The 12834-nt window shown below is 36.4% G+C and overlaps 1 protein-coding gene across 2 annotated transcripts; it reads right to left on the bottom strand.

Moving 5' to 3' along the window:
* Positions 1–2298: 2298 nt before the first annotated feature.
* Positions 2299–8481, bottom strand: LOC124942531 (formimidoyltransferase-cyclodeaminase-like). 2 transcript variants are annotated; one of them, XM_047483056.1, is made up of 4 exons: positions 8205–8481; positions 3807–4216; positions 2557–3082; positions 2299–2479 (listed from the first exon to the last, which is right to left on the bottom strand). In XM_047483056.1, exons 2-3 carry the CDS (start codon positions 4195–4197, stop codon positions 2565–2567), a joined length of 909 nt encoding a protein of 302 aa, XP_047339012.1. In that variant the 5' UTR covers positions 4198–4216; positions 8205–8481; the 3' UTR covers positions 2299–2479; positions 2557–2564. The 2 variants fall into 2 exon arrangements, with proteins under 2 accessions (XP_047339012.1, XP_047339013.1); XM_047483057.1 differs by having other exon boundaries at positions 8212–8481.
* Between the last annotated feature and the right edge of the window lie 4353 nt (positions 8482–12834).

The following is a 12834-nucleotide window of genomic DNA, read 5'->3' as shown; positions in this document are numbered from 1 at the left end:
AAAAGGTTGTACTTGTTTTATTAGGTTGCAAGTTCGAAACCTACAAATAACATTTTTAAATTTATTTTTAACCATTTTAAGTTTATGGGCGGGTCAACCCACAATCCGACCCAAGTATCCATTTTCTCTCACGTAAATATCCAAATTAACCATAGCTCTCGACCCGGTAATCCGGACACTTTAAAAATTAAGCATCATTATTGTTAGATAAATTAGACCGGGTAAAAATAAGAACCTAACAAAACAATCTTCCTGTGCAGGAGAACGGTTAAAGAACCAGGATCGGTTAAGCAATCAAACCGGTTAAGAATTCGACCGATCAGGAAGACAAGACCGGTCAAGAAGAGAAGGCCAAAACCGTTGGTCATTCGGTTAACCTGAAGCTATGAAAAACCGGAAGTCATCCGGATAACCTAAACAACTGATCGGTGCAAACAAATACTTTAAGTATCTGTTGAAGATGATACCAAAGGGACAGACCTTAGTATTGCCATATTCATACAAGTCTGAGGACAATCTGCAGGCTGCAGAAGACCGTCCGACAAGATCTTTCCACTCTGGGATAAATCAGAGGCGCAACCCTCCAGGTGCAGGCAACTGTCCAACCGACAGTTACCATATTAAGTAAAAGACAAACCTAGCCAGTTTGACCTATACACTGGAAGTCTAGACCGCCAGGTCTGAAACACTGAACCTCTGCTCGACCAATCAGAATCAAGGAGAAGAAATGTGACCGTTGACACATTTCACCTATAAAAGAAGGAGCTGAAGAGGAGTAAATGCAGTTACAAGTTACAAGAGAAAAACATTTAAGAGTTACAACAACCCAAGTTATAAGTTATTTTTATCTCTCTAAGATTACGTGTTCATCTTAAGTGTAATTACAATTTCGGTGAGAATTGTATGAGTGTTATCGAGCAGCAAATAAGTCTCGATCGGATTGTGTTTGTGTATTCCTTAGTGAATATCATTCTAGCGGTTTCGAGAGGAAGGGGTGACGTAGGAGTTTATCTCCGAACATCCATAAAAATCTGTCTTGTTATTTACTTTTTGCCGCCTTACATTCTAACCGATCTTACTTAACCGACTTACTGAATCCTTAAACCGACCCACCAAACTCCAAACCGACTTTTCAAATCCAGTCTTATTCATCCTGTGTGTGTGCTGCTTCAACCTGAAACCAACCACTTCTGCACTTGAACTCGGTTCAATGGTTTGTGACAGTTTGTGTAGTATTGAAACCTGGTGTTAATCTTTAACCGGATTAAACACCAACCTTTAAAAGTGCTAACCGGCCAAACTCCGGTTCCCCAGCCGCGACCTAGATCCTAACAATTATATATATATATATGAATTTATACAAAAATAAATGAAACTAAAAGGTTAAAATATGTAAAGATTTTAAATATACTTAATAAATAGAATGTGAAAATCAAAAGACTAAGTGTGTTGCTCTCTAATGATAGAGTCTTTAATATAACTCATGAATCAAAAACAACCTAATAAAATATTAAGATTAATTACATATTAATAAGAAGGTTTATTTTATTTTTATTTTAAGAAGAGAGAAACAACCCAATAGGTTAAAATTCATCCGAATAAGTTTGTTTCCAGCAGAAACCAAAGCTGCCGTCGTAAGAGTTTTTTTTTGAATTGTTATCATCTTGGGGGTGTTCATTTTAAAAAAATATATATATTTGTTGTAACTGGTTGACCTTTTAATATAAAAAAGTCATGTAAATTTGTTACTATAAGAAAATAGAATTATCTCCGGAGGAATTGTGACATGTTTTAAGTGGTTTAAAAATTGATAATTCTCTCTTTTATTAAATTTTCAATTCATTTAAAACATGTCACATCATTTCTCATTCTTTATCATTTTCCATATATCAAAAAATCAAAACTAATCATGTATATATAAAAATTAATAAAAATATTTTTATTTAAATTTAAAAAATTATCAAAAAAATTATATTTTTCATACACATTCACCTAAAAAGGTTCAATAACAAAATTACTTTCGACCTTTTTATTTGGATACTAATTTCTAAATAACATAATGTTTACTGATTCTCATATTTTATCAATATTTATAATAAACTGAGGGTAAACTCATTAATAAGTATTTCTCAATTTTGAAATTCACCCTTTAACTGTTTTTTTCTATATATGCCTCTCAACTATCATCTCATTTTTTTATATAAACCCTTTTTAAACAACAACTTTAATGAAATGTTTTCATCCAAACTTTCAGCCACATATAACTATTTTTACTTTTAGACACAAAAGATTTCAATATTGACAAATAATTTAATAGCAAATTATGGGTTTACTCATGAACTAATTCTTAATGAGAATTACCAACAAGTGTAAAAAACATTTATTCATCAAATGCTAAACTGAAAAGCATTTACCCAAATAATTGATTGTGTTGATATCCTTATGCATTACTGTTGATCATCAGCAACCCATTGCAGATCTACATTGTCGAATGACAGACCATAATTATAAAATAGCTTATCAAAAACAATGTGAACAAAAAGACATAGTTGTTACCTTTTCTATCAAGGGTTAAGTTTGAATTTCAAGTAACTCTCAATTATAGTTTCTTGAGACATATCAGTATAATACCCTTTCCCCACAGTCATATCGGGGTCCTCTTCTTTAGCTAACCGCTCCACTTCACGTTGGACCAATTCACCTCCAACAATACTAGGGTCCAATAAGTTACAAGCCACCTCAATGATATCTTGACCATGGACAAGAGCCATCGCTTGAACCGATGGAAGTCCACCACCCCTCTCACTTATTCTTTTAGCGATTCTACGTATAGCTGAAATATCAGCTGAGAATACAGGGATGTTATAATTGTCTATCCATGGTACAGATCCAATGACTACAACACCTTTGGTTCTATCAACATGAGGTGGACCTTCGTCTGGTATCAATGTCAAGGTCTCGGATATTGTTCCTCCTGTCCATTCGTTCCCACTTGAATTGGGTTTGAAATACCCAAGTTCTCTTCTTATGGAATCAAGTGTTCTTCCCTCTTTATGAGCACCTCCATATAAGAAAGTTGGAACTGCATTATCAAAATATCATAATTAGCAACTGTAACTGCAAACTAAGGGCTTGATTGATTTAGATTATTTAAATTAAATCTAAGTAATCCAACCTCTCATCATCAATCACTACTTCCATCAAGGCCTAAGTTTTCAATTCTATAAAATCTACAGGTGTAAGCCTTTTCTTTGGTCTTTTAACTATAAAGTGACAATTCAGAAGAAATATTCATGACAGATACCTTTCATTGCACATTAAACAAGAATCGGGCTCCTCAAAGAACAGGAGAAGATAGTAAAATAGACATCTCAGCCATAAAACAACAAAGGCTGCAACATTAGAAGTCTCTTTAAGGTTAATAACAAAACAATTATGGGAAACTCCAAAACCCACATCCACTTACTTGATTCAATAACAATCAAGAACTACAAATGCCTGGTAAACAGAATGAAGAATATTAGCAACCAGCATTATCATCCCAAACAAACTGCTTAAGGAAGGATTCAACAGCGTAAACAGGTGAACAAGGCTAAAAGCTACATATTGCAGATGACTGAGAATGAAGAAACACTTTAATCAAGTTATAGGACCTCATATTAGTTATGATCAAACACTCTACGAAATGGGTTCTCAGCATCTTCTATAATAGTCTTATTCAAATTTGAGTTTTTTCATAGTCATCTATCACCAAGTTGTTTCAAATAGCTTGGTTAACCATCTTTCACTTCTGTGGGGGCACAAACCTTGCAGAATAGAACCAATGTCGGATGCCAAAGATCTGGCAATTCCAGCAGTTTGGTCAAGAGAAGTAGAACCCAAGGGGTGAAAACAAATGTGATCTACAACTCCAAGCCGAGGATGACTACCACTGTGCAACTCAAAGTCAATGGATTTCAAAGCGGATTTAACCATGGAAAACACTGCACTCTTCAGTGGTACCGAGCATGTACATGGCTCAGAGGGTAATTCAGATACAAGGGTATAACCAACCCTGTTGTAGGTATCATCTTCAAACTTATTGATAATTGCAGCCCGTGGAAATTGCTTGGCAGCTTGTTCAATAGAACTCATAGCGACTTTGTTACGACTTTCAGATATGTAAACCTTACAGCAAGCAAGCATCCACTTCGACATTCTCCCTCTTCTCCCAGGCCTTCAACACAAGTGTTTACAAACACAAGTTGAGTCATAATATCCAAAAGAATTAGGTGGTCACAAATATTTTAACCATCAGTAGTTTGGAAATGAAAAGTATGCAAATTAACTAATTTGTCATGTCAGCACTATTTTGAAATTTACACCGAGCACAATAAGATAACATCATAATCTCAAAGTAAACCATAAAAGTGAAACTAAGAAGATCTGTGAAATTGATAATTAGTAACAAACAAAGTCCATGAAAGGTGCTATCTTCTTAGAAGAATAAGAAAAAAATATTACTCATTTAACTTTTAATTCAACAAACTCCAACCATCCCCATAAGAGAGAAAAAGAAAGAAGCTAAAGCACAAAATTCCAAGATTGCATCATGTTCTTCTAAACTCAACGTTTTTGACGTACAAAGTCTTCATGTAGCCATTATACTCTATCTTCACATTTAAGGTCTCACAAATTGACCTGAACTTTAGCCTTAAAGAGTTCATAATTCCATTGACAGACTCCTTTTCTGGGTAATCTCTCACAACTCGTCAATCTGATGTATACTCTTCTGAACCATGGGAGAAGCAACTTTGATCAACATGAATTGTGGACTTCCATATAGAAAACGCAGCCTCTGTAGAAACATAGTTCGTCCTGATTCAAATCCATGCTTGAGACCCACTTGTCGGCCATCTTCTTTTCCCAAAGTCAGGACCCACTTTGTACCCTTCATTGTAGCCATCATTGACATGGGTTTTTACTTGGTTAAAAATTATGTAAAAGATGTCTTCATGAAGATAGTGTGGATGAGATTCCACGTCAGTGTGATGACCCAAGACCAACCCAAGCCAACTGCCAAAGGGCAAGGGATCATATGAGGTGAGCAGTGCTAAGTGACATTGCAAGGTATCTAACAGACTAGGAGGATGAATATAAGTAGATACAATAAATGAGAGATTCATGCCATGAGAGGCCAAAAAGTGCATAGTATAAAAGCTTCATTGTATTCAGAAGTAGTTCTTTCTCTTTGCTAAATCTATAAACTTTGCATACTGCTAGTCTGCTACACACTTGAAAAAAGAGAGAGCATAAAACGGCTAAACAACTTGTAACGTCTTTTTTACAACTCATTTCCTCGAACTCGATAAGAATAATGCAAAGTTATGAAATGGCGAATCAAGAAGAAATTAAAAAACGTCAAAAGCTTAGTTTGTAGAGTAGGCACCACGATTTACTCCTTGAGATATCGGGAAAAAAGTGAAAGCACAAGTCGTGCAAAGCAGAGATTGAGGCTACGGTTTTGGTTATCTGTATGAAGGTATTTTGGCACTTAAGTCCTACCAGCCCGTCCGAAGATGGTCTCTACTCTGAGTTTTTGACTAGTTAAAATAATCTGTGCCTTTAATTTTATTTTCTAATTATAAGGATTTTGGGTTTAAGAGAGATAAGTGAGATTAGAAATGGATCGAGATAACCCAAGGATTTGAATTGGACCGAGATAACTCAAGGATTTGAAATGGAATTAGGCCCAGTTGGTCCAAATGGCGATGGATTGAGTCTCAAGGACAAGGCCTAATCATTAAACTTTGTATGAGTGATGGATCTTCAATTAATGTCTTCAAATGATTCTTTCCAGAGGATGATGATTTTCTTCAAGCTTCTTTGATGATTGATCCTCTTGAATTTGCAAGTTTCTCTCCCGATAATGACTTTCTAGATCCTTTACATGATGAATTATGAAGCTTCCTCGCATGATGAGGTTCTACCGAGATTTGGAATTATGTTAGATTTCAGGTTTATCTCAAGTGATCTAGGCACAAGATCCTAAATTTATTATTCAATTATTCTCATGCCTAAGTCTAGTTCATCTATTAAAATCTCAAGGTAATGATAATCGTATCAGATAAGACAATGAAAGGGCAATGATAATCAATAATAATCAACAAAAGCATTCAATAGATCAAGCAAGTGAATCAACCGTCAAGTAATCAATTTCATTTAAACATCAACATGTTATCATTTAAGCACATCAAGTTCAATTCATCATGCAAATCTGAATTAATCGAAATCAAGTCAAGCATGTAAACATATATTGTCATCAATATTGAATCAATATCATCAATTAGAAACACATGAACATGCATCACAATTCAATACATCAATCGTGATCATCTTCACTGCAAAGCATTTAATCACAAAATCATGATCATCACATTGATTGATCCATGCCTACATCATTCATCTTAGCCTAAGCATACATGCACACTATTTCTAAATATGCAACACAATATTCAACATGTCAACGTAATTCAAAGCATGTTATCATGACATCATGATCAAGTATCAAGCAAGGCATGGATATCATTCCAATCAAATCACATATTCATGTCATCATCGTCAATTCAAATCATCATTTGAAATATACATTCAAATCATTTCCAATTTTGGAAATCATTTTGAAACTCAAATCTAAATTTATTTTAATGAAAGAATTTAAGGAAATCAAGAATAATCAAATGACTAAACCAAATTCATTTTGGTTTGGTTTTAGGCAATCAACTTGTTAAGGCTTCATCTGAATTCAAAAGAAAGAAGAAGCAATGTTTCTGAATTTCAGTTTTCACATCCAACTTTGAGATTCATTTTCTTTCATCTGACTTTAACAAGTGGCCAAAAATTATTATATGGTAGGTTTTTAGCTTCAAAGCAAGTTTGGTTTTCAATTTTAGCAAAACAAGGCAGTAGGCTGCCCAGAAAACAGAACATACAGGGCAGCCCAATGGATTTCTTTTTTGCAACCAGAAATTATTCCCTAGAGGAGGCTAACACAACCCCCACTTAAATCAGAACATTCATAGCGGACATCAAATCTGAGACATCAGGTCTCTTCAACAAAACTCTATCTACTTGAGCTAACTCAGTGGGTTAGGGCAGCCCATTGTTTTCATGTTTTTTAGTGTGCTTTTCATTTCAAATGCAAACAAGGCTTCCATAATTTGAATCCTGACTCATTAATTCAGTTTAACACCAAATGAAATGCCTAGCATTAAGTACAAGATCAATGTCAAAATCGGATCCAAAACAATGAAACGTTTGATTTTTCAGATTAACAATTAGCTTTGCAGCATTTCAGAAAACAAGTGATTTGAGCTTCTAGATGATTTCAATGTAAGACTCTAAAACACGAAAAAAGTTCAAAACAGATTTTCCTTGAGAATTCTTTAAAGGAAACATCATCTTTTCAGATCAATTGAGAAAAAAATCAAATTACAGTGTTTAAGATTCTGAAATCCTGAACTGTCACACTTCTGATTTCATCAATTTGAGGTTCAATTCGACTAGGTTTTGTGCATAAAATGCACACCATCGTTGTCAACATGTTGAACTACAAGTCTACAACTTAGCAAAATTTTAGCCGGAAGTGGACTGTCGCACTTCCGGTTTTCGTCAAGTTGAGGTTCAATTTGACTAGGTTTTGCATAATTAGATGCACACCATCAATGTCAACATGTTGAACTACAACTTAGCAAAATTTTAGTTCATCTCATGAATGGAAACAATTTGCAATTTATTAAAAGAAAATGGACATATTCTGGAATTTTGAATCCCAGAATCTGCTTCATTTTCAATTTGTCACAAAAAGACTCTAAATTTGTCAAGATTAAGTGCAACTAAGCTTACACAACCCTAGACAGCATATATAACTATAGCTTGGAAAATTTTCAAGTAATTTGTACAAGTAAATCATGATCAAACCCAATTCTCAAGTCACTTCCCTAATGGACTGTTTTTTATACTTTGAGAATCAACACTTCAACATTTTGATCCCATTTACATGATCCTATCTAGGTTTCTCCCATTCACAAAATCAGATACTACACCATCATCAAGTCAAACAAGAATATAAATAGTCATTATTTCACTAAAATTCTACCAATAGTGGATTGGAGAAGAAGATGAAAATTGGTTGTAAAACATGACAAAAAACACTATCAACTAACCCGAGACCTTGTGGTTTCGGTTCTTCAGCAACTTCTTATTCCACACTGGCAACAGAAGGCAAGAAAACGCCAAAATTCTGTGAAAAAAGTGACAAGAAAGTCGACGTCGCTGCTGTATAACTGCCTTGAAGATATTGTATGGAAGCAACTGCCGAACGACACGCAAGTGTATCGATGTTACAGCCTTCGACGCTTTGTAGGAATCGCAAGTGCAGCAGCAGTCCTGCTTCTCTCCCTGGCTCTCGGTCTCAACCGAAGGAAGGAATCAATTTAGATAGATTAGATTTAAATAGGGTGGGGAACAATTCATTTATAATATAATTCATTTATAATATATGGGAAATTTGATGAAATAACCCTCGTAATGTAGCATGCCATTACTAATTTTTTTATTTTTAACTTTTACTTTTGCCATTTAATTAAAAAAAAAAAAAAAATTGAAATGTCAGTGTCTTTCAGTTTCTTGTCCCCCATTTCCCTCCTCTCCACCAACCGTCCTTCCTTCATCAACATTCCCCATTCTCATCAACATTCTTCATCATCAACGCTTCCTTCATCATCAACGTCCTTCATCAACAAAACCGGAACGTCTTCAACATTCAGGTTAGACGCTACCTTCGTCGTTTTATCGCGGAAATGGATGAATGTTTAGGGTTTCATCGTTTAGAGTCTAGAATGTAGGTTAGGTCGTGGAAGAATGGTTTTAGAGCTTGGCTGATTTGTTTTACAGTGAAATATACATCTAACGAAGGTGACGAAGGCGACAGTGCATCTGTCGCAGGCGGGAAATACATTTGTCGCAGGCGACGATGCATTTCGCGCCTGCGACAGATGCACTGTCGCCTGCGACAGATGCATTTTCCTCCTTGCATTTTCCTCCTTGCAATTAACACTAACTGGGCACTAGCACTGACTTCTGTGAATTTTTATCAATTGCAGATCACATGAATGTTGGTGTTTTTCTCCTCTTTGATGAAGACTAGAAAACTGATGATTGTGGGGTTAGTTCTTTTGTCTCAAGTTTGTGTCGTGGTGTGAATGTACCCCGAAATGCTACATATGAAGAGTTAGCTTCAATTGTCTATAATTCTATTGGTGTGGACAAATTAAGATATGACTTAGTGTTCAAGGTAAAGTATAATATGTTAATGATGAATTCTCCTCCTGCAACAATCATTGGAGATAGCGATGTGGCGTTCTATTTACAAGAACTCTCGTCTTCACTGCCCAATCATCGCGCCTCGCTATGTGTCTCCTTAGTAGAGAAGTCAATACCTTCAACTCAACAAAGTGAAAGACCAGAAAATGACATATTTGAGCAGCAAGATATCTTACCAAGGCAGCGAGATGTATGTGAGCAGCGCGATGTATTTGAGCAGCAAGATGTATTCCCAAGGCAACAAGATGTATCTGAGCAACAAGATGTGTTTGAGCAGCAAGATGTTTTTGAGTAGAGAGATGTATGTGAGGAGCAAGATATTTTTGAGCAGGAAAATGTCTTCCCAAGTCAACCAAGCACTTCCCATGTTATGAAAACATTCAGCCATACTGAGGGAACCAAGCACTACTTCTCATATGAACCACTCGAGATCGAAACACCTGCTCCATTAATTGAAAATTCATTGGAAGTGGGTACGTTTTTTGATAACAAAAAAGAAATACAATTGAGATTGCATAGACATGCGATGTCTAATCATTTTGTCCTTAAAGTGGTGAAGTCAACAAAAAATCTTTGGTTTGTAAAATGTATGGCTGAGAACTGCAAGTGGAAATTGCGTGCTAAGAAAGGAAAATTCTCGGAGATGTTTGAAATCAGAAAATTTGTAAAAGAACACACATGCTCAATTTTGACGAGACAAGACAATGTGAGGCAAGCACCATCATGGGTAATTGCGGAGTGTATCAAACGTAAATACATGGACCATCACCATGACCACATGCCTAAAAAAATAATGAAAGACATGCATACAAGTTATGGGTTAACTTTGACATATAATAAGGCTTGGAGGTCAAGGGAAAAGACCTTAATGGCGGTGCGAGGAACTGTGGAGGATTCCTATGGTGAATTGCCATCCTACCTGTTCATGTTGAAGAAGAAGAACCCAGGTACCATAACTGACATCCAGACGGATGAGGAAGGACACTTCAGGTATATGTTCATGTCTCTAGGGGTTTCAATTAGGGGTTTCATAGGATGTTGTCGTCCTGTATTGTGCATCGATGTCAGCTTCCTTAAGCACAAAGTTGGAGGTCAACTACTGGTTGCGATAGCATTGGATGCGAACAAGCAACTATATCCCGTTGCTTTTGGTGTCGTTGATTCAGAGAATAATAACTCTTAGACATATTTCATGCAACAACTAAGGTTGGCAATTGGATCAGTCTCGGATCTCGTCTTCATATCCGATAGACACCCAAGTATTGCCAACGCCTTGTCCGCGGTTTTTCCAGAAGCACATCACGGTGCATGGACATACCACATCAAAATGAATATAATGGCCAAATTTAAAACTGATAAGTGCCATGTTGAGTTTGATTTGGCTTCTCGCACATACACCGAGTCCACGTTTCAGAAGTATTTTGACAAGATCAGAACTAAAGACCCTAGAATTGCTCAATATTTGGAACAAATTGGAGTGGAGAGATGGAGTCGTGCTTTTTTCCCCAGTTCGCGATACAATCAAATGACAAGTAATTACGCTGAGAGTTTTAATAGTCAGTGCAGAGAAGCTAGGAAATATCCCATAACAACATTAGCTGACTATTTAAGATTCACAATACAAGATTGGTTTTATCATAGAAGAGAAAAATCAACCAACCACAACGAACATTTATCTCCATATTATGAAAAGTTATTACGTGAGGAAGGCGAAAATGCTAGATTCTACAGCGTTTATCCACTTAATCGATTTCAGTTTCATGTGCATGACGGTGAATTTGATTTTCAAGTTGACTTCAAGGGTTGAACTTGTACTTGTAGGGTATTTGATGTATCCGGTCTTCCTTGTACGCATGCCCTAGCTGCTGCCCGTTTCCGGAAATCGGTTCCATATGAGTTGTGCGCAAGGTTAGAGAATTTATGTTCCATCATCAACAACAGCTTCTTTGTTGATCTCCAAACCATCAACATAAGCATCATCTTTATTTTGATCATCATCAACAACAGCTTCTTTGTTGATCTCAAAACCATCAACAACAGCTTCTTTCTTGATCTCTAAACCATCAACAACAGCTTCTTTGTTGATCTCCAAACCATCAACAACAGCAGAATATTTGTTTTCATCAACAACAACTTCTGTGTTGATCTCCAAACCATCAACAACATCATCCTCCAACCCAACATCATGAGCATCATTGTGTTCATCAACAACAGCACCATCTTTGTGTTCATCATTCTCATCATTCTTTATCATCTCCAACCCATCGGCAGCATCATTCTCATCAGATTCTTTGTTGAGATCCAACTCATCAGCAGCATCTTCTTTCTCATTCAACCGATCAACAACATCATTCATATCAGCAGCATCTTCTTTTTCATTCAGCAGATCATCAACATCATCATTCTCATCAGCAACATCTTTGTTCATCTCCAAATCCTTCTCTACTAAATCATCATCAGCAGCAACATCTTTCTTTTGTTGTTTTATTTCACCCAATAATTGGATTATGTGATTGAACATAACCCGTTGATCATCTTTCATTACTTTCATTTTAGTTTTCAGCTCCTTCACATCCCTTGTCAACTCCTTCACGTCCCTTGTCAACTCATCAAACTTGACATCATTCTGGGCTTTAGTCACCCGATTGTCTTGGCTAGTTGGAGAATTGTCTTCTTTCTTTTGAGGACTCGTTGCTGAAGGGACATGGCTAGATTCACGAGTAGTAGACCGAGAGCTGTCTTGGCTAGATTTATCACTAAATGACTTATCGGTCCTCTTGGCTAGTGTGATTTTAATTGGTTTTCTCCTCTTGGGCGTCGGTTTGGGAGTACTTCCATCTTCATTCTTTCTCTTCCTACCATCCACTTCAAATAAATCATCATAAATGTAATCTCCCATTTCTTCAAAGTCTTCCCCACAGTAGTTCCTCTTCTCCTCCTCAGACTCATGAATCTTGTTAAACACATTGCATTTGAAAAGAGCATTGGATACCTCTTGGCTAGTGTTGGTGTTGCTTCTGGAGGCTGTAAAGAGTAATATCCTTGGGCATATATGTTTTTCCTCGATCATATCCGCAAATTTGGGGACAAATGTCTTCATAACCAAATATGTCCAAACTTGGAAGGCTATGGCGAACCCACTAATAGTATAAGCAACATCACAGTTCCCCTTGCAGGTTTCCTTCTTCTCCACATATAGCTGCCGAAGATGTTTCATGTCCTTGTCAATACCCTTCAAGGTTGAATTGAATGACACCTTTCCCCATGGAAATTGAAGGAACATTTCCATGTCCTCCACCATGCTGAAGATCTTCAAACATACCCTCTTCCTATTATCATATCCAAAAAGACACTGGTAAATAAGGTTGATGAGCCCAAGCTTCCATGCATCCTCCTTCTCAGAGCATTTGAGGAAAACAGTTTGAACCTCTGTCACTCTAACAAATGTTTTGCCACCAAAATATTTATGGA

The sequence above is a fragment of the Impatiens glandulifera genome, chromosome 6 (assembly GCF_907164915.1).
Source record: "Impatiens glandulifera chromosome 6, dImpGla2.1, whole genome shotgun sequence".
NCBI lineage: Eukaryota > Viridiplantae > Streptophyta > Magnoliopsida > Ericales > Balsaminaceae > Impatiens > Impatiens glandulifera.
Note: the sequence above shows the minus strand (reverse complement) of the source record. Positions and strands in the feature narration are given on the sequence as shown.

Bases quoted from the DNA above. Each gene is read 5' to 3' on its own strand.
- LOC124942531 (XM_047483056.1), bottom strand. From the start codon at position 4,197: ATGTCGAAGTGGATGCTTGCTTGCTGTAAGGTTTACATATCTGAAAGT. The intron at 3,083-3,806 runs GTTTGTGCCCCC...TTGATAATGCAG, and splicing joins CATTGGTTCTATTCTGCAAG to TTCCAACTTTCTTATATGGA.